We start from the raw sequence: 20,500 nt of genomic DNA on the forward strand, positions 1-20,500 counted from the left end.
TGGCACGTAAAAATGCTCGTTTTGACTTAAGGCTAATTTCTTCGCTGACCCCTTGAAAGTTGACGCGTTTAGCTCGGGTAACTCGACGCGCATCGGCTACAGCAACTGCTTTTCTCCGTTAAAAACTGTCGTACTCTAATTACAAAACTTGGCTGATTTATTGTTATTTCTTCATTCCCTTATTACAAACAACACTGTTGTTCACAATAATAAACTGAAACAAATTTCTTTAAGAAAAACCAAGAGAGTAGTTAAACTAGTTCAGGTATCTAGCAGGAAGGATTATTGACCGAGAACAAGTGGGCCGGCAGTTGCTCCAACGGTGTAGGAGCGTCTCACTTATGTGCGTTTGCACAGATTTTACAAAACCTGAAGATGACTAGTCACTGCTCCATAACGCGACTTGGTACACCAGGTTGCATTTAAACTTTCGGAGTCTTATTTCATCCATACCTCGCCAACCGGATACTGCGCGCACAAACGGTCATCGCGCCAATATATCCACTGTACAATAACAGTGTCTGGTTGTAGCCGTGAAAATTATGCATCGAAACAGATGATGTACTATTATTATTCATTGGAAATACGGTTAGCTGTCATTTGGCCGTGCAATGCCATAAAACGAGGCAGAAAGCTAAGGCGCGCCAATTTTACATTACATGTAGTTTGTATTGTATGCGGCTTACGTAATAATTATTATTTCCTTTTCAGTCGATGAACGTGAGATTATCAACACCGCGAATCTACCTTGTGCACTTTGAGAATTGATCTGGCGCATTTTATCGAAACATGTGCTTTCCGTGAGTCGAGGCAAAAGCATGGAATTATTTACCGTAGGCAATAGTGTTGGTATAGTACTAGTACTTGGTTGATTGGCTAGTTGAACGCACACCGGTACCTAAATTGTGCACAAAATTGTCAGTTTCCCTTAGCCGTTTTCTGTACTGTATTTACAGACCTGAAGATTCCTTTTCTATATTCCGCTCTGCTGGCCGACCTTTATCCAACATGAAATCGAAACGATGGTACCGTGTTTCTCCCATGGCTGCGCTGTTATATCTCATGACGTGTGGCTCCATTTTCACCGGTACTGCGCCGTCGAATTATTTACTTTTGCGTGTTAACCAGCGCAGCTTCTATCCTTTCGCAACTTCTTTTTATCCTTTTTTGGGAGGATGCACATTTTCTTGGGTAACGAGTTTCTATATACGCGCATAATTTTACGTTTTAGCGGCCTCTAGCGATGCTGCGACCTCCCTCCAAATTCGCGCCGCTCTGGAACCGGAATGTCTACCATCTTCTCCCATGGCCACACCCCCTCCGCCCTCCGCCGCTCCTTGGGCGCAGTTGCGCAGCGACGGCATCCCTGCTTCGGATTGTCCCGAACTCACAACCTGTCTCGCTCGCTGCTCCTTCCCAACCGGGTGGCAAGACCGGCAGGAAAGCACCTATATCAACATCCGCTGCTTCCACAACCGCTCCCAGACCCTCACCGCAGTCAGCCATGTTCTCCGCGACCACCCCGACCGCGCCATCACCTTGCTGCTGGCCGAAGACAATCACCGCATGGAGTCGCTGCACCAGGACGTCCTCCAGCCGCTCCAGCGGAACCTCGTCGACTTGGAAGTCAACTATGTAGCCAGCGCCGCCACGGAGCGTCTGTATAACGCCGGGACACTGCCCAGCCTGGTCAGTGTGCGGTTCGCCATGGGACTGGATCTCCGCATCGGCCGGCGCGACTTCTCCCGGCTGCCGCAGATCCGGCAGATCATCTTCGACCAACTGACCATCGCCGCCATCGAGCCCTACACCTTTACCGACCTCCCGCTGCTCGGTGCGCTGCAGTTGGAGACTGGGTTGGACTACATGCTGCGCGAGGAACTGCCGAAGAAACTTTTCGGAGCGAGCAAATACGGGCAGCCGCCGAAGCGGGAGAAGATACTACACCACCTGTACGAACGGCACTGCGACTGCGCTTATACGTGGCTCCGTAACATGTTCCGCCGCGGGCCGGAACTGCTCAGTCGGCGTCGCGACGGAGAGTTGGTTATCATCGGCAACTACTTCCCCCGCGACCACCGTCATTTTGGAGACGATGGCGTCCTCTTGGTGGACTGCGCCGCGGGGAATGCCAGCACCTTCTTCGAGTCGGGCACCGGTCGGGCGTTGGAGTTCATTCCGGCACATTTGTTTTCGCTCAACACCACCTGCCACAATTTTGCGTGCTGAATCAATAGTCCCTCGAACAAGCCCACTGGGGTTGTCTCTTGCTTTTGTATCGGAATAATACTTTATAAAATAAACGTAACAGGCATAAAAATATATCATACGATCAAGTTGTGACCTTTTTTTCAAATTTAATATTCTGCGAATGAAAGTGGTAACAGAAGAAAAGACAGAAAAAGAAATCAGACAGCACTTACTAGTTGCAACGACGATAAGTGAAAAAACTAAACCGCAGTAGCAAAACGTCACAGTACAAAAAAATCACAGAAGCGTCTCAGTTCGATATCAGTGTCCGGCTGCGGCCAGACTGGCGTCCACCATCCGGGCAAAGACGGAAGTATTATCCGCCAACAACTTAACGGGCGTGTCGAACTCAATGACCCGGCCATCGCTGACCACCAGGATCTTGTCGTAGTTGATGACCGTGTTGAGCCGGTGCGCTACGGTGAGCATGGTGCAGCCTTCAAACGCGGTGCGGATGGTGTCCTGGAGAAGGCTATCCGTCCGCGAGTCGATGGAGGCGGTGGCCTCGTCCATGAAGAGGATCTTGCTGCGCCGCAGCAAAGCCCGCGCCATGCACAGCAGCTGCCGTTCCCCCACCGAGAAGTTGGCGCCGTTCTGCGTCACCGTGTACTCCAGCTGGCCCTCGAGATCCCGGACGGTCTCGCGGAGGTTGACCTTGTTGAGGGCCACCCAGATCTCCTCGTCGGCGTACTGGTCGAAGGGGTCCAGGTTGTAGCGCAGACTGCCGGCGAACAGCACCGGGTCCTGCGGGATGATGGACAGCCGGCTGCGGAGGGTGCGCGGCGACAGGCCGCGGATGTCGTAACCGTCGATCAGGATGTGGCCGTGCTCCAGGTCAACGAGTCGGAACAGCGCCGCCGCGATCGACGACTTTCCTGTATAAATGTTCTGCGTTAGACAGCAGAAAGGCGGTGCATGTCTCAGTACTTGCTATAACAAGGTAGAACCGCTAATAGCTTCTTAAACTAGTTATAGTTTACTGGATCGACGAAGACGTGTGCCTCGATTTCTGTATTCCGTATTAGCCCGCTACGAAAGGTCATCGTGCATGGCTTAGTATTTGCTATAACATGGCAGAACCACTAGTAACTTAATCTTAATTAATCAGTTATGACTCCTTATAAGACTGATCAAACCGCTTGCTTCGATTAATAACTTTACACTTAACGCGTGCAACCGGCTCTTTTCTTCATGAAGCGATTAAGTCATGAAGTTAGGATTGAGTCGTCATACCTGATCCAGTGCGACCGACAATCCCGATCCGTTCGGCCGGTTCCGCCACGAAGGAGATACCCCGCAGTGCCGGTTTGAGCGACTGGTCGTACCGCAGCACAACGTCGTCCATAGCGATCCGGCCCTTGGGCGGCCAGGCGGGACTAAGGAAGGGCTCCTTAACCCTGGGCTCCTGCGGCACATCGTCGATGTACTCGGCAATCCGAGCAACGGCGGTGAAGCGGCCTTCGGTCTCCAGCGCCAGTCGCACGGTGTACTGGAACATACCGCTCATCTGGATGGCGAAGGACAGCGTCAGGCCGGCCTGTGCCGAGTTGATCTGCTCCGGCAGGAGAACCACCAGCAGGGCGATAAGGATTGTGAAGGCGATGGTCATAAAGTCCAACCGCACACCCAACCACCTACCCACAAAAAAGCGTAATGTTTTCATTAATCAAGAACGAAAGTTAGATTGTCCAATACCGAATAGCGCAATGGAAGCAGAACACTGGAAATGTGTTGATATCCACCAGGTTGTCGAAGCGCTGCATTAGGTCATGGGCGCGCCCGTAGGCCTGGATGGTGGACAGGCCCTCCACCGTGGAGGCGGCCAGGCTGAGGATGGGCGAGGTGGTGCCGTTGTCGATGCGCTTGAAGTCGCGGACGCCGCTGCGGAAGCAGCGCACGATGACGATGAGGAAGCCCAACAGGGCGACGATGGCGATGATCAGCCAGGGGAAGACGATGGCGATGTTGAGGATGGCGAAGAAGCAGTAGAAGCCGTTCTGCAGGAAGATCTCCGCCACGAAGGGAATCTGCGAATCAACTGAAAGCAGTCATGCTGGCCGTTAGCGGCACACTGGAAACGGAGGGAAGTATGGGAAAGGTCAGCGGCATACCTTCATCAATGTCCTTCGAGAGCCGGGTCAGGATGCGGCCGGCCGGGGTGGTGTCGTAGAAGCGCATGGTGGCGCCCATTAGGGCGCTCAGCATCTGCTGGTGGAGACGCATGGCGCCGCTCAGTGACACCTATAAAAAACCGTTAAAGAAAGTCGAAAAAACGTAAAAACTATGTATGTACATAGAGCAAAAAAAGCAAAAATTACTGTGCGCACCTGCATAAATATGTAGGAACGGATGATACTAATGACAATGACGAGGACTACCACGCCCACATATATGCCGGGATAGAGCGCTGTGTCGCGGTGCAGCCGGACGTACGGAACGACCACCGTGGAATTATCCGCCAACGTCACATTCCGCAGCTGTCAACAGAAGATTCGCCAAACGTTCATGTAACGTGATGTCGTTTGCAGAAGATACGCGTTCTCAAAAAGTTTTTCAAAAAGGTTTTTCAAAAAGGTTTTTTTTAAAATTAGGATATCCGCCATACAGTTTCTGGTTTGCACTTTACGGTTTACAGTTTACACCTTAAAGTTTACGCCTTACCTTAAAGTTTACGCTTAAAGTTTACGCTTTACCGTTTAAAGTTTACGCTTTACCGTTTACGCTTTACGTTTTACACTTTGTACTTTACGGTCTAATCTTTGCGGTTCCAGTTCACGCTTTTAGTAATACGGTTTACGGCTTACGCTTTACGGTTTGAATATGTTTTGATGAAAGTTTGCTTTCTTAATGTTCCGTGAACGGTTCTGTGTATGATCGACTAACAGTTTGATCGGTTAAATGTGAAAGAATCCGTGTCTTCCGTTACTTGTTATTAGATGCGCGCTGGAGGGGTTACTGAAGCCGCTGAGTATTTCTTGTACAAAATCGTACAGCAAAAGCGCTTCTTAAGCAAAATCGAGAAACACCGGATTTATTCACCGGCCTTACTCACATCCGCTCCATGGCTGAGCCAGTAGCTCAACCACCAACTGGAGAACGTGTTCAACCCCATGTTGATGGCAAAGAGCAGCATGACCCCGCTGAACACCAGCCACCCGCCCGTCGACCTGATATACCGCGCGTACGTCTTCATCGTCACCGCCTGCTTCCCGCTCTCCTCGGCGTCACTGGGACTGACCGTCACCAACTTGGACTCGGTGACGTTGAGGGTCGGCTGAATCGATGCGGCCTTCTCCTTCTCTCTAGCTACCGGCGCCGCCGACTCCATCAGCGCCACCTTGTCCTTCTCCACGGCACTGATCAGATCGCGGTACTCTCCCGGGGTGTACTTGAGACGGGCGTGGCTGCCGCTCTGCACGATGGTCCCGGCGCGGAAGACCAGGATGGTGTCGCAGCGTTCCAGGTACTGCACGAGGCCGCTGATGAGGAGGACGGTCTTGCCGTTGCCGCGCAGGTATCCCAGGATGCAGCGCTGGAAGATGGACGCGCCCACGCTGGCGTCCACGGCGCTTAAAGGATCATCCAGTAAATAGATGTCGCGGTTGCTGTACACGGCGCGTGCCAGGTTCACGCGCTGCCGCTGACCGCCGCTCAGCATGGCGCCGCGCTCTCCCACAATCTACCAACAAACTATTATTAACCCAGAAACGTTCGCTGCACGAACAGTATTCAAATCGCCCAATTAATTACTGTATGTCTTAACTTATTAACATACAATTCCGTTAGCAAGTTCATTATTAAACTGTTATTTCTTTATTATTCTGTTAGTCTAAATTATATAACATATATTAATTTTTACTGTTGTCAGTTTCTAATAATCTATTTATTTCATGAAAAGCCTTCACTTCAGCATAAGAAGAAATAAGAAAAAAATTAGCTGCAGCAACGTTATTCAAATTTTACATAATCTCCGTTCACAGTATTCTGAGTCTAATAATAATTATTTTTGACGTTTAACTGGGCGCTCGTTTGACTAGAGATGTAACGGACCTGCCAAGTAGCCCAATTAACTACGCAGTTGCTTACTAGAATAACATGGCACTTTGCACCCTTTATACTATTGGAAATCCCAAGTTTGGAGTTGTATTTAGATAAGAGTTTTGAAAACACTTTTTCAAGCGACTGCAGCGGTTTTTCGTTAAAACGGCGAAGTAAAATAATCACTTAAATTGTAATAATAATTATCAAATATATAAAATTCTTTTATTGGTTTCATTTGCTGGCCTGATGAAGTAAGGCTCTAGCTGGTAGAAGATTATACAGTACAATACTGAAGGGTTATACATTGAGCTCTGTCGGCATCAGCTAGTTTTACTACAAGTCGCTTTAAAAAACGGTGGTACCCCGGCTTGACTGCGAAGAGGAGCTTTCTGTCATTGGATCGAAAGGACATTATTTAAGTAAAGGACATTTTTTAAGTCGAAAGGACATTTTTTAAGTATTTTATTTTAATAATTATTTAATTTGTCAGGGCGGGCTTCTGCAGCACAGCTGTGCTGGCGGCAGGGTCCGTTTTCTTGCCAGTTGGTTTTTGGCATGCGCGCAAGGCGCGGTGTGTGTTCAGATTTCGGCATTAAAAGCCTACATCCGGGTTTGCTTTCTTTCCCCGTCGATGGTCGATGCGCGGTTAGCCAGCGCCATCTGACAAATTACAGTATTTAATTACAGTAATTACCGTCTGGTCGCCGTCCGGCAGGATGGCAAAATCGTAAGTAAGACTGCAGACTTGCACCACTTCATTGTAGCGCTTGTACTCGTAGGGCTCGCCGAAGCAGATGTTCTCGCGCACCGTGTCGTTGACCAACCAGGCCTGCTGCGGCACGTAGGCCAGCCGGCCGCGGACGGCCAGCTCGCCTCCGCTAGCGTAGATCTGGCCTAATAATCCGTGGAAGAGCGTGCTCTTGCCGCTGCCCACCCGGCCGCACAGCCCCACCAGACTGCCGGTGTCCACCTCCATGGAGATGTTGTTGATCAGGGCCGAGTGCAGGGACGCGGCTGATGGCGCGGTGGGCAGCTTCGTCTTTTCCGTCGCGTCTTGGGGACCCTCAGTGGGCCGATGCGGCGGTGCCCAGCTAAAGGTCACCGCGTTCAATTTGAGCGCTGTTGAGGGGGAATAGGTAGGGAGGAAGAGCGTCTCCACCGGCTTCACCGTCAGGAATTTCTATCAAAATATCTTACTTAACAAATAGTACGAGTTGATAATGTACATGGTTATTATTTTATATTTCTAATTTATAATTATTTATATTAAAAGTGATAATTATGTTGTAAATGCTGAGTGCAAATATTTTCTGTAAAAAGTGACCTTTAACTTGTTAACATGCACGGATTATATTTTATGCGGCTACTGCAAAATTATCGGCCGTTGTTTCTTTTTAATTATTAGCATGCACATTAAGAGAATTCGGATGATTCGGTACCTGAATGCGCTCGCATGCAAGGCGCATGCTAATTAACGGCATAAAAGATAAGACGATGGTGCGGATGCCGCCGGCACCGAGAATGTAGTATACAATCAACAAGTTGAAGGCCTATCGAAAATGTCGGCAACCGTCAAAAACTTTACAGATATGTTTGTGGAGAATTTTGCGCCATCAAGCAAAGCAACGCAGCCACGCACTACAGAAGCAAAAGCGCACTGCAAGCCAACGTATACAATACCTTGATCCGTTCGCACGCCGGTTTGCAGTCGGCATACGCGCGCAACGCAAATGGCATCCCGTAATACGCGCTCCGGGTGGAATAGTAAATGGTCAACAACGTAAACGCCTGCCAGCACGCCATACTGACACATCACAGCACCCAGCAGCCAAGCGCAGCAAGCGGCGGTTACCTGTGTCGGCTGCAGTTCGCCGCCGACGGCCAGATGACTGAGGAAGGTGATGACGGCGGCGATGACGGGGACCAGCGGCGTCAGCGACAGGTTCATGCTCTGCGTCCAGCCGGTCATGGCCAGGTGCCGGCGCTCCTCCTCGCGCATGCGGTTGACCTTCTCCAAGAAGGACTCCTCCCAGGCGTACATCTTGATCAGCCGGATGCTGTTGATCATCTCCGTCATCAAGTGAATCTGCATAAAGACGGTGATCTTAAAACATCTCAACTGGAACTGCTTATTCAGCGATTCGAGAGAGCAAATGACTGTTTTGGTAGGAAAAGGATGCGAGGTCACCAAGCAGCTATGATTACGATTACCAGAATCGAGAGAAACACCAGTTCACTGTGTGGCCAGATCACAGACTTAATTTTACTAGAACGTCCCGTACGAACGAAAGAAAAAGAGTAAGGTTTAGAAACAGCTTGCCAAGCTTCCGATAACTGTACGTATATAAATGAGGCAATTTTCTGTAAGTTATGCTTCTTCCCTAGCGAGCGACGCTTCACAGATTACTCGGCGTTAATTTAAATAGTCAAAATAAATGCCAAGGATTACTATCAATTACTTCCGGTTCAGTGACCTTTATGTATGGTCTCCTCAGACTTACCCGGGCGTCCGTATCCTGGATGCTCCGACGGCGGAGACGCGCCAAAATCCGCGACAGCGCTGTCTGTCCAAAACGCTCGTATAATTTTCGTCTAATTAGGAACCAAGTCTTAGCGGAAAGGTCACGAGGTACCTGGATGGGGTAGAAGAGGATGAGGACGGCGGCGCCCACGAAGGCCATGTAGCCGAGCAGCCAGACGGAGTAGGCGGTCCCGCCCACCATGAGAATGGGCCCGCCAATCATCAGGAGGGACTGCCGCACCGCCTCGAAGACCCGCCCCACGTCGGCGCTGACCAGGTTGATCATGTCGCCCGAGGAGCCGGCCTGGTGGAGGTTCTTCAGCTGGAAGAGCTTGGCGTAGAGGATGCCGTGGCAGGCGGCGCGCAGCCGGACGCAGGTGCGGTACTGGATGCCCCACAGGCCCACGAACAGGATGGCCCTGTATAACAGTCACGTCGTCTCGAAGTAACGTATGCACACTGTGACGCTGATTACCTACCGGCTCATTTCACTGACGAACAGGCCGAACACCAACAGCAAGCCGGTGCGGACCGTGTCCTCGTTGGAGACTTTGTTGTTGGCGTGCTCGATTATCTTTTGCACAAACAGCGTCTACAAAGCAAGCAACCCTTACAGCCGAGTTAAGCAATACAAATACATACAGTACAAACAAAGTTCCGAACAAATAAATATGTTATGAGGCAATAAAAATTAAGAAACGCAAAATAATTGTAAAAAAATTTACAGGTTAATTTTTTAACATTATTTAAAGAATGATGAAAAATTTAAAGTGAAAAAAATTAATAAAATACATAAATAAAAAATAATAATAAAATACACAAACATATATTCAGAAAACAATAACGAAAAATTGTGGCATAAATAATAAAAGTATTAAACTGCGGATTGTTTTACCGGGCCAATAAATCCGAGTGTCAAGCATAGCCAATACACCAATCCCGCAACAATCAATCGCGTCCGGCAGAAACGCCAGCAGGCCCGGAAGAAGGAAGCCTTGGCGCCGCGCTTGGCCACTTCCGCATCCCAAATACGCTGCAATCTGCAATTCTGCCAATTAACTTCCCATCCTCGTTTGCTTGCCCGTAGTTTGGTAACACGTACCGGACAGTATTGCGCTGACAACTGTCGAAACGCGACGTCTTCCACAAATCCTGCTGGCGCAGCCCGCGTTTATACGCCTTCCACATGATGCCGGTCATCCACGAGAACAGCATAAAGCTGAAGAAGCCTGCAAGTTGTAAAATCGCGCTGACCAGTGTCTTAACCTTCCAAAGGTCATTATCGCTGATGAATATAACCATATATAAATGTGTAACAAAACACTCTTAATTACCTACGCGATCAAGCCGGCTATACAGCTGTCCTTCTCTGCAAAGGTCAACCTGGGTTAACAAGCGTTGCGGGAAAAATGAGTGGGTGCATGTGCCTACTCGTCGTCGTCGATGTCGCAGCGGTACGGATATAGCATCTGCAGCGCGTGCCGGTATTTGCGGCAGCCTTTCTCACTGTCGGAGCCGCGCCGCATGGCGTCCAGGGTTTTCTCCTCTTCCTTCTCTTTGCCGTCCGTCGGCACGAAGGGCACGTCCAAGTGGACGTGCGGCTCGCCAGCCGGGGATAAACTGCAATTGAATAAAACAGTTATAAATCACGAATATAAATAAAATAAAAAGATAAAATTATACGCATAACTGAGAAACACAAATAACAAATTATAAATAAAAACCTCTAAATAAAAACATGAACAAGAAACTAAAAATTTAAACAAAAAGCACAAAATGTAAACAAGACAAAAATATTATAAATAAAAACCGTAATAATAAAGCCGCAAATAAAAATTGAAAAAAATTGTAAATAAAAAAAATTAAATAAAAACCTTAAGGCTAGACGTTAAAAAAAAAACAGATAAATTCTGATATAAAAAATAGGCGTATCCTAACTATCGTATTTTTTAGAAAAAAAAATAATATCTTAGCCAGTAATGCTTAAAGTATTCCGGTCTTATTTAAATTAAGTCAGTACTTGTTCATAAAAAACTGCAAAAACATTTCTCCGTACAGCGCAAACGTGTGATCGGCCTCCGCGGGGCTGACGGCCAACGGCAGCGGGACATGCAGCAGGAGGGAGCGGCGGGCCTGCGCCTTGGGCGACGGCGGGGTGTGGCTGATGATGGAGTGCGTCCGCGGGGGCTCGTTGATGTTGGCGTCGGGCGCGAGGCCGGCGGTGTTGATGTCGGAGAGGCGGGAGCTGGGGGAGCCCGTCAGCTCGGTGGTGGCGACGGCCGGGAGGGTGGAGTGGGCGGAGGTGGCGCTGGACGGCCACTCCTTGGGCACCACCAGCGGCTCCGATAAAAGGGGCGTCACCTCTAAAGAGGGCGCGGCATCGTCGGCCAAAGGGCTCTCGCTGATCAGCAGGTCGTCCTGCGACGGGGGCACGTCCATGTCGCTGGCGGCGTTCGGGTCGACGCTCATCTTCTTAGGCGGAAGCAATTCTCATAAATCATCTCATTCGTGGGAAACCCTGCTCGCTTTCGCCAAAGATAATCCACGCGAAATATTATATAGTGTCCGTATCATATAAAAAATATTCCCTTTTTTAATTGTAATTCGATTTTTCTCGAGCAATAAATAATAAAGCGGGTACGCTCTTCCGGTCGAAATTTTAATTTGCGTGCAATTTAAAAATCTGGGATAATTTCATGACAAATGGCAATCTTATGTGGATATGTCTCGAATACAGCTGTTTGAAGAAAGCAGCACATGGTACAAAATGATTAGGATAATATGTAACTAGGCCTAATGCTTCGCAGTTCGTGTTAAAACGATGATGAAACGCGTCGATGGTGTTGGTGTGCTCGTTTGATGGGCGATAACATTGTTCATGCCGGTGAACTATCGTTCGACATGGCTACCGATAAGCGGCGTCTCCCTTAGGAAAAATATTTTATGTTGCTGTTGCCGATTCTTTAATTCAGGGGCAGTATTTTAGTTTGCTGTTTGTGGTTTTATTAAGTGCTGTATTTCCTTATTGTGTACAGTGTACACTTAATCCATTGCAGTACGACACTAATAATTCCTGATATGCGTAGTAGGTGTACGTATGCACAAACGTTAAGTACTCCACACAAATCTCTCGATAATTAATTATTATTTGGCCTTAATGCTTAGCAATAATCGCCGGGCACCAATACAACATCGTATAATTAGATCTGTATTATCACTATTATGAGTGATTCTACAGATGAATACTACAACCAAACTTAATTGTATTTGCGACTGCCTCCATTGTTATTTGTACTGTTTTTACTAGTACTGTAACTTCATCATAATAAGTACACACTTATTCAGGTGAACAGAATTAGTATTGTTATTATTGAAAGTAAGTACGTATGACTTTGTATGTATCTGTACATAATGGCTATGTCTTGTTTTTTGCTAATAAGTACTTCGTTTGGAACTGTTGGAACAGATTTTAATTTACGTTGTTATTGACGTAGTGCATGCGCAGTCATTTATGAACGTTCTGAGTCATACCAGTTTATCTACATAAAAAAAGTGGGACAGCTGGTAGGTGCGAGACCTCGTGCAGCCTCAGGCTTGACGCATAAACTGTAATCTTTCCAACACAGGTACAACAAACTGCTTCCGAATGAAGTTTCATCGGAGACAATACCGACGTCAGTCCCATTAGAATCTAACAAAAATTCCAGTTCAAGTTGTGTAACTGCACTAAAAACGTTATATAAACGGCTTTAAGTTAAATTAATTTGCAAATATACAAGTGCCCATCAGAAAGTACTGGCTGTTTCGTCACCGAATTACTTTAGAAAGAGTGTTTGGAGAAAAATTGGTCGACCGGTTTTAGTAACAAGGCCTCACCTGGCCGTTGCCATTCACCGCCTATCGCGTTAAAATACGTTATTATCACTCCGGAGTCGTTACATTACAGTATACTATATGAAATGGGCGCCGACATTATTATCACAGCTTAATAATAACTCCCAGTCGCGTTTTCGCAGTAAAATTTATCCAAATTACCAAAAAAATCAGACACACTAAGGCTTGAACTCGCTACCTTTCGTTTCGCTAATAACGGCTTTCGTACACTTGTATGTAGGTAACTCCCGAACCGCTCGACTACGAAAACTCTGCAGTCCACAATTGCGCATTTACCCGTAGGGGTTGTTGTACAGAGTACGGGAAACAAGTGGCCCCCCTCAAAGGCGATGTCAAATTTGGATCGAGACCAGAACGCGGTTTCACAGCGCACACCCTTCCCACTGCCTGTCTGGACTCAGAACCTTCAATAAGTGTCATGGTACGAGTACAAACTATGCACCCTGTCTGGGCAACCTGCGCAAGTTGCGGCCAGACTGATCTGCGATGTACAGAGTACAGACTGTAGAAATTCTTCTCGCGTCGGCCGCACTCCAGATAGATATACGGCCCATATGGGGTGACCGGCGAAGGTGCAACAATCCCGGGGTACCGTATCGGACACGGGATACCTGTGTCCACTGGCGGCTAACCCACCATCCAGGAAAACTTCCGGAAGCCTTTATCCATCTGGATTCAAATAGAGGAACACGCTTTGTGATATGTGTGCTTTGCCAGTCTCCCGGACATGGACAACATATTTAGCAGAAGTGTTTTTGCAACTGCCTCTCATTTTCATGTACTTATATCTTTTTTACATTACATTATTACCAATCATTAGTCCACATTAAAACTCCCTAGTCCCATTTAAAAATAGTTAAAATACTTAAATTTTACACCCAATAAAAACAGAATACTAGAGTAGAAGTTTTTACAGCGAGAGCTAAAGGGCATGACTGAAGCCTGCGTCATGTACGGAGATTATGAAAAAGGTAAACTTTCACGAAAAAGGTAAACGAAGCCGACGCACGTTTTCAGTACGGGAATTACTGCTGTAGAAATTTCGGTAAAGATAACAAATTATTACGAATTCTTACAAAGCACTTCTTGGCTTTTGCCTCTTGGAAAATGATTTGTTAACACATGACTAAAGGAACTTATGCAAATAATGTAATGACTGTAGAATATGATGAACCTTATGCCTGTATGTCGCTCGGGGATTTAAAATTCATTTATTTAGGTAGAAAATTTGGCGCGGAACGCGAATCTGACAGTCGGCTTTCCTACGCTAGAAAGCGCTAGAAATCGCTAGAAATTCAACCAAAAATAGTAAATTTATGGTTTTTTTGCAAAATTCTTTATCGTTTCTAAGAAAAAGCGCTACGCTTAGTCTTTTGGACCAGAAATCCATGCTTATAAATAGGCAGCGCGCTCAGATTAAAAAAACGTAACGCATTCACTAAACACTAAAAACGGTGCTCTTAAAGCTTCAAACTGGAATTGATTATACAGCGCTTCCAGGGAGCTTACGACTGTACAGGTTGGAAAAGGATGCAAGGTCACGAATCAGCTATGATTACCATTACTAGAAGCGAGAGAAATACCAGTTCAATGTCGGCCAGATCGCAAGCCTAATTTATTAGAACGACGTCCGTAAGAACGGAAGAAGAAACAAAACTAAAATCAGGTTTAGAAACAGAATCGGCAGCTTCCAATATAATGTTCTGGTATCTAGTCATGCTACGCTCTGGTCGGAACAGGTAGTCACACATGGTGAACCGCTTAGACAACATCCATCCGCTTTAATAAGTACTCGTACATAGTTCAACACGGTAAAGAACAAACTGTTATTACGGTTAGAGACGTTCCGAGTTAGATTTTAGATGCATAAAAATGAGCAAATGTAAAAGCGGTAAATGAGCAATGTAAAAGCTGCAATGTAAAAGCGGCACAACTCTAGTCAGTGGAAGGAAAACTGGTGTTACAATTCATCACAAATGTTCCGACCCTAAAGAGTCAAAAGCGCTAAACACAACCCGAAGGCAACTTACAATCAGCGCCAGCACAGCTGGTGAAAAAAGCAGAGAAAATCCAGGAATCGATCATCTTCAGCTAAACATCGTCAACCCGGCTGTCCAAGGCGTACTGTGCCACTTTCGTCAGCTTGAACACATCCAGTGTGCTGAGATTCCCCATAGTCCACTCTTGCTGCGCACCATGCGTCGTGCGCGGATCCGCACCGATGTACTTGTTCAAAACCTGAACAGAAAACAATTTAACGGCGTTTTCTGGTATTATACTTCTTTATTTTTCAATAAGCACATCAATGAGCGCCACTTAGTATATACAATCAAATAAAGAATTTGTCCCAATTAACACGAGAAGGGGCTGTGCGCACTACACTCATAGCATTGCCACGCATAATCTCCAAACTTAAACGCTGAAACAAAAACAAGTGGAACGACTCTCGCGTGTTCTCATAAACGCTTTCTAACAGCCGGCCTCGTGCCTACCCATAATATGCCCTTGCACGCGGAGATATCCTTTTTGGCCTTCCTGATACAACGCGCCACCCGCGCGGCGAGCCGCGGCACATCGACCATCTCCCGCGCCACCAGTGACCTTTCATAGACGTCCCACAACTGCGTCAATCGGAGTGCGGGGGCATCCGACAGGCGGAACCGCGCAAATTCCACTTTCGCGCTAGTCTGCGTTAGCGCCAACTCGCAATCGCGCCATACGACCACTGGGCAGGTCGCGGCCACCCGCGACAGATGGTCGTTGATCCAGTCCAAATAATCGTGCAGATTGCAGTCGTCATCGCTGAAATCGTTCCCGGCCAAGACCAGCAACTGAATGCGTTGCTGCTGCAACAGATTGGCTAACAAGCCATACACGTCCCGCGACAAGTACGACAATTTCCTCGAATCTTCCAATAAGATGGTCTCCGTGGCGGGCGTGGCGCACTGGAGGATGCAGGACGCCAGGAGAAAGTGCTCCGTCACCTCGGTGCGGGCCTTGTAGAAGGAATGCCGGCAGGAAATCCACAGGAACGTACCGATGGCGCCCGCGTCCAGTGTCGCCTCCCACAGGCGGCAGACGCGTCGCTTCCGCAGCCGCTCGATGCTGTCCAGTGACTGGAAGATTTCCGCCAGGACTTGGCGGGGTAAGGGCATGCCGCGTCCCACTAGATTCTGATCGGCGTAAGCAGCTCTGAGTCTTTTTAAAGGGGGAACGAACTCCACGAAGCGATGCCCATGCCATTCTCCTCGGAGAGTTTTCCGCTGTCGCTGTGGGCGGTGTACTGAACAGACTGGTGGCTTTTAGCGAAGTCAAAGGTTTCTTCCTGCAAATAAAAAGAGACTGTAAAAGTAGACACTTGAATACGAATAAATTTTGGAATTTAATTGCATTATGTACAGTGACGAGCATCGCTCAACTGGAACACTCAGACAAAAAATTTGTCCCAATTAACATGAGAAGAAGTGTACACAAAACACTCATAGCGTTACCACGCATTATCTCCAAACTTAATAATAAAAATTAAGAATTTATGGGCAATAACAAAAATGCCTGCGCTTGCGCTACTTGACAGTTAAAATTTTTAAACACTGAAAGATCTGTCCTCTCGGGTTAAAAGGTAGCGTACTCAAAACAGCTAATCGCCAACGCCAACAGTACTGAAAATTCAGTTACTGACCAGTTTATCGAGTAGAATAGGATCTGCATCGCTGCGCTGTAAGTACGTGAAGCTGGCCTTGCGCACGACGACGCAGCAGGCGCTGAACTCGCGGTTGATCTTCTGCCACAGCAGTCTTGCTGCCAGCGGGGGATCCACCCAATATCCCTTAGGCAGGCGGCATGCGCGGACCACAAAATAATCTGCACCCACGCGGCGCACCTGCAGATCCTCGGATGAGGGTACACAGCGGATCTGGGCGAGCGGAATCAGCTCCTTCGTCTGCGCAGCGCCCCACTGCACCTCCACCAGTCCACACTCGATGTCGTTGCAATACGCTCGGCGCACATTGTCGTCCTTAGGCACGGCTAGTTGCACGGGCCACCAGGTCCACGCGCGATCTCGTCCGACACGCAGCAAGGCCTGCAGCGCAGTACGGGTCTCCGCCCACGCAGTCACCTGCTTCCATCGCTCCCAGGAATACTCGACAACGTCCGGACTGCGGAAGATGTTGCCGTACTCGACAAACTCGTAACGTCGCTGCGGACAGCAGAAGTCGATCCGCAGGCCGTGCTTCTGGCCGTCCGCAGAGGCTGCAGATATTTCCTTGACGATGCCGTGCTGCAGCGAACCATTGATCAGCACATCCACAGCGTTCCACTGGTACATGTCGTACACTTGGCCACTCTGACAGCTGTCCGCGAACAAATGCATGATTCAGATACGGATAAGTATATTCAAATTTCAAAGAGAAAAAATTTCACTGACAAGTGAGTTATCGAAAGACGATGGAAGAAAAGATGCAAAAACAACTGCAAATTTAATAAAATCCAGGCTAGAGTCAACAAGTGTTCTGCCAGCTCTGCTTTTGCCACTACAGCCTAGCAGTGCCTGCCGCCTGAGAGCGGAGGGACGTAGTTATACGGTAATAAAGATAAGATCTGCGTCCTTGTATGAGCTCAATCATCCAGTTTGGAGACGGAGAGCTGACGCGTTAATTTTCTAACGGAAACATCAACTTCAAACATGCATCTTTTTCCGACGGTTCATCATAACTGCGAGTCCAATGTGTACGACGTGTACCAGTGGAACGCTGTGGATGTGCTGATCAGCGGGACGCTGCAGCACGGCGCCGTCATCGGTCTGGCGTCGGGTGACAACACCACGACGAACGGTTTGCTGGTCGATTTCAACTGCGCACAGCGGCATTCCGAGTTTGTCGAGTACGGCAACATCTTCAGCTACGCAAGCGCGCTAGATATTCCAGAGGCGCCGACCCACTCCTTGCAGGCCTTATTGCGTGTCGGTGCAGATGGCGCGTGGACCTGGTGCCCCGCGCAAAGGGTGCTGGCCTGGGACAGCCCACTGCTCAGCGGCCGCGACATCGCTTGGGAACTTGTGGAGGTGCAGGTGGGAGAAGGGTCGATTACGGAACTCCTTCCCCGCAACCAGGTCCGCGGTGTGCTCTCGCCCGCGGATCTCCAACAACCAGCTCACAAGGTTCCTAAGTATCAGCCGTCGTCCGCGTAATTCAATGCGCTTTCGATGTAGACAGATAAAAACGCGGCCGCGTTGTTTTAATGGCTTTTCTTTGGTGTGAAGGAAGCGGATTTGGACTTTATTGTACGGCACGAGTCTATCGACCGCGGCGAGGGCGAAGGAAGCCCTGAGGGGGAATGGATTGGCCGTCGTTTCGTTCCCCTTGTAAAACGAGTGAAAGCCCCGCCAGTCGGAGACCGGCAACTGCGACGCGGCATCCCTCTACCACGCGAACTTTTAGCGGAAATCTTCCAGTCACTGGATACCATGGAGCGGGTTCGTAAGCGTCGCGTCTGCCGTCTGTGGGAGGCGATGCTGGATGCGGGTGCGCTTTCACAGCATGTGTGGATCGCCTGTCGACACGTCTTCCGCAAAACAAACGCGGGAGGTTGGGAGCAGTTCCTGTTGGTTGAATGCATGCTCAAGCACTTGACGCCTACCACCGCAACCGTGATCTTGGAGGATGCAGCGGAATTCACGGTCTCGATGTGGAGTGCGTTCAAGGTGCTCTCCACCCTCCTGCAACAGCGGCGCATCCGGACGCTCGTATTTTCCCGCTGTGATTTCAGCGATTTGGACTGCTGCTTGAATGGTTACTTGGAATCGTTGAACGACGGATTGTCCAGTTTAGCCGCGACATGCAGTGCGGTGGTGTTTCGGGATTGTGAAATGCATCTAACGCAAAACAGCGCCCAAGTGGCTTGCGCAAAATTCTGTCTGTATGATGGGCCCGCACAGCGGCTGATGCAGTTGTGGGATGTCTATGAAAGGTCACTAGTGAGGAGGGAGATCGATTTGCCAAGGCTGGCCGAGCGAGTGGCGCGCTGTGTTAGCACACAGGATACTGAGATGTGCGAAGTAATCCTATGGGTATGCAAGCTCCAGAAGCGCGTTGTAGTTTATAGCCGGAACGTATGATATAATATAGAAATACTGATTTTAAAACCGAATGGATTGTATGGTAACGCCGAGAGCCAGTTCTCATTCTTTGTAAAGCTCTGTATAAGCCACATTTCTTGTTTTCACCGTTGAGTCAGAAACATCTAACCAGCTGCAAGTATCTGTATAACGAGTGTAGTGGTTAGTAGACGCTTAGTCTTTGCTGTTGGTTTAGGTTTAGTCTTAACTGTTCGGCATTTCACAATCCCGAAACACCACCGCACTGCACGTCGCGGATAAACTGGACAATCCGTCGTTCAACACCTCCAAGTAACCATTCAAGCAACAGTCGTTCAACACCTCCAAGTAACCATTTGCCTATTGCGAAAAAATAAAGAATTCTATGATATAAATCCGGTGTGTAAAAACTTCCTAAAATCGCGCTACCGTCAGCACTAAGCCCTGTTCCCGCTATATGATCCCGCTACGCTTCGGTCATGCAGTGCCCGCTAAAAGCGAGTGCACTTTCCTAGTTATAGATTGTGAATGTCTATTGCGGTGGTGATCCGCGGACGGCGCAGCGTAATGCTCACCAAGAATGGACGACGATGGAGACTCTGTCCAGTTTGGATGTGTTCAAGCTGTCGAAGGTGGCGCAATCCGCCATTGACTTCCGAGTTGGCGATCTTTGAACTCTGTTACGTATTTGATTCTATTGGTTGAACCTAAGGGCATTAAATTTGTGTTCCAGTTTCTTGCGCTGTGTTCCCGACCGCAACGGTATCGCAGCAATATATGCCGTGCACCAGTCACCGATCGGATGACAATGATAATAATTATTAATGTAGGTTGTGTGGTATAATTATGCAGCACTTTGCCTTTCAGCTAGCTGAACAGAGATGAAACTTCATCTTAAGAATTTTGTCAACTGATACTTTTGCAGTACTTTATTTAATACAGATACGTATTGACCATGACAAAAAAGTACAGAGATGTACTATATAATTATGCAGCAGCGTTCACACAGACATGAACGTTTCCGTCTGTCGTATATTCATCTATCAGCTGAATCGTCAGTTTGCGGTGTTGAAACCGTTCCATGTTGGCAGAGAGATGGCACGTTAACCAGCCTTTAGCAGGTTAAACAGTTTAGCTCCTGTTTTATTAACTGCCACAAGCCAGTCAAAAGGGTGTAATCAGTGGGGTGGAAGGAAACCGCACTACGAGTTAGACTCAAGCGCATTTTAGGTGACCCGCCAAACAGCCACTCGTTCACCGCGATGCTAGAAGGCGATATTTTTTATCTGACTCGTGAACAACCGAACCAACACGAGCGAACAAACTGTTTTGGCAACCTTTTTTAGCAGCGTAAATCGACACAAATCGAATTGAGATGCCTACTTCACATAGTTTACAACCGAAAACTTTATCACAAGCAGTCTGAGCAGGCATTTCAGCCGTTTGACACGACTTCAGTGTGATGTACTGATCGCCGGTTGGCCTACATAATTTCCTAAGTGCTGGGGAAAAGGTCAACAAAACGAGTTTACCACAACAGATCAGCTTTTTCGAGGCAAACTGGAAAAAAGTCAGTACCGCTAGAAGCTGCACGTTACCAGCGATGGGCGGAGCGCGAATGTGGGTAATCGGCTTTTCTTGGTGCTATGTCCGAAGCATACTGGTGACTTGCCCTTCCAGTTAACGATCTGAGCAGGTTT

At 48.1% G+C, this 20,500-nt stretch overlaps 4 protein-coding genes across 8 annotated transcripts; 2 read left to right on the forward strand and 2 right to left on the reverse strand.

The window, feature by feature from the left end:
• The first annotated feature begins 815 nt into the window (after nucleotides 1-815).
• Nucleotides 816-2,411, forward strand: LOC129590949 (uncharacterized). Its single transcript, XM_055486410.1, has 2 exons — nucleotides 816-1,087; nucleotides 1,232-2,411. Exons 1-2 carry the CDS (start codon nucleotides 1,009-1,011, stop codon nucleotides 2,227-2,229), a joined length of 1,077 nt encoding a protein of 358 aa, XP_055342385.1. The 5' UTR covers nucleotides 816-1,008; the 3' UTR covers nucleotides 2,230-2,411.
• Nucleotides 2,316-11,777, reverse strand: LOC129590948 (ATP-binding cassette sub-family C member 5-like). 4 transcript variants are annotated; one of them, XM_055486406.1, is made up of 19 exons: nucleotides 10,869-11,777; nucleotides 10,244-10,432; nucleotides 10,147-10,181; nucleotides 9,915-10,041; nucleotides 9,708-9,852; nucleotides 9,292-9,404; nucleotides 8,925-9,231; nucleotides 8,793-8,855; nucleotides 8,144-8,377; nucleotides 7,972-8,079; nucleotides 7,731-7,841; nucleotides 7,179-7,471; nucleotides 6,986-7,136; nucleotides 5,303-5,929; nucleotides 4,578-4,727; nucleotides 4,362-4,491; nucleotides 3,946-4,288; nucleotides 3,484-3,884; nucleotides 2,316-3,125 (listed from the first exon to the last, which is right to left on the reverse strand). In XM_055486406.1, the coding sequence occupies exons 1-19, from the start codon at nucleotides 11,279-11,281 to the stop codon at nucleotides 2,512-2,514; spliced, it is 4,554 nt and encodes a 1,517-aa protein (XP_055342381.1). In that variant the 5' UTR covers nucleotides 11,282-11,777; the 3' UTR covers nucleotides 2,316-2,511. The 4 variants fall into 4 exon arrangements, with proteins under 4 accessions (XP_055342381.1, XP_055342380.1, XP_055342382.1 ...); XM_055486405.1 differs by having other exon boundaries at nucleotides 6,986-7,471; nucleotides 10,869-11,776; XM_055486407.1 differs by lacking the exon at nucleotides 7,972-8,079 and having other exon boundaries at nucleotides 6,986-7,471; nucleotides 10,869-11,776.
• A 2,775-nt stretch (nucleotides 11,778-14,552) lies between these two features.
• On the reverse strand, nucleotides 14,553-17,143 carry LOC129590992 (uncharacterized). Of its 2 annotated transcripts, XM_055486466.1 has the most exons (3): nucleotides 16,386-17,143; nucleotides 15,199-16,031; nucleotides 14,553-14,944 (listed from the first exon to the last, which is right to left on the reverse strand). In XM_055486466.1, exons 2-3 carry the CDS (start codon nucleotides 15,859-15,861, stop codon nucleotides 14,798-14,800), a joined length of 810 nt encoding a protein of 269 aa, XP_055342441.1. In that variant the 5' UTR covers nucleotides 15,862-16,031; nucleotides 16,386-17,143; the 3' UTR covers nucleotides 14,553-14,797. The 2 variants fall into 2 exon arrangements, with proteins under 2 accessions (XP_055342441.1, XP_055342440.1); XM_055486465.1 differs by lacking the exon at nucleotides 14,553-14,944 and having other exon boundaries at nucleotides 15,880-16,031.
• Nucleotides 17,144-18,059: 916 nt separating this feature from the next.
• Nucleotides 18,060-19,565, forward strand: LOC129591014 (uncharacterized). Its single transcript, XM_055486495.1, has 2 exons — nucleotides 18,060-18,773; nucleotides 19,018-19,565. The coding sequence occupies exons 1-2, from the start codon at nucleotides 18,171-18,173 to the stop codon at nucleotides 19,021-19,023; spliced, it is 609 nt and encodes a 202-aa protein (XP_055342470.1). The 5' UTR covers nucleotides 18,060-18,170; the 3' UTR covers nucleotides 19,024-19,565.
• The last annotated feature ends 935 nt before the right edge of the window (nucleotides 19,566-20,500 follow it).

This window comes from Paramacrobiotus metropolitanus, unplaced genomic scaffold (genome assembly GCF_019649055.1).
Source record: "Paramacrobiotus metropolitanus isolate TYO unplaced genomic scaffold, Prichtersi_v1.0 Parri_scaffold0000043, whole genome shotgun sequence".
Taxonomy (NCBI): Eukaryota; Metazoa; Tardigrada; class Eutardigrada; order Parachela; family Macrobiotidae; genus Paramacrobiotus; species Paramacrobiotus metropolitanus.

Excerpts from the sequence above, each read along its gene's own strand:
- LOC129590949 (XM_055486410.1), top strand. The coding sequence starts at position 1,009 with ATGAAATCGAAACGATGGTACCGTGTTTCTCCCATGGCTGCGCTGTTA. Across the intron at positions 1,088-1,231 it reads GTGTGGCTCCATTTTCACCG|CGGCCTCTAGCGATGCTGCG; the intron begins GTACTGCGCCGT and ends TTTACGTTTTAG.
- LOC129590948 (XM_055486405.1), bottom strand. The coding sequence starts at position 11,281 with ATGAGCGTCGACCCGAACGCCGCCAGCGACATGGACGTGCCCCCGTCG. Across the intron at positions 8,378-8,792 it reads TCCAGGATACGGACGCCCGG|ATTCACTTGATGACGGAGAT; the intron begins GTAAGTCTGAGG and ends GTCTTTATGCAG. Across the intron at positions 4,728-5,302 it reads GGCTCAGCCATGGAGCGGAT|CTGCGGAATGTGACGTTGGC; the intron begins GTGAGTAAGGCC and ends TTCTGTTGACAG.
- LOC129590992 (XM_055486465.1), bottom strand. The coding sequence starts at position 17,078 with ATGCATTTGTTCGCGGACAGCTGTCAGAGTGGCCAAGTGTACGACATG. Across the intron at positions 16,032-16,385 it reads CTATTCTACTCGATAAACTG|GAAGAAACCTTTGACTTCGC; the intron begins GTCAGTAACTGA and ends TTTTATTTGCAG.
- LOC129591014 (XM_055486495.1), top strand. The coding sequence starts at position 18,171 with ATGGAGCGGGTTCGTAAGCGTCGCGTCTGCCGTCTGTGGGAGGCGATG.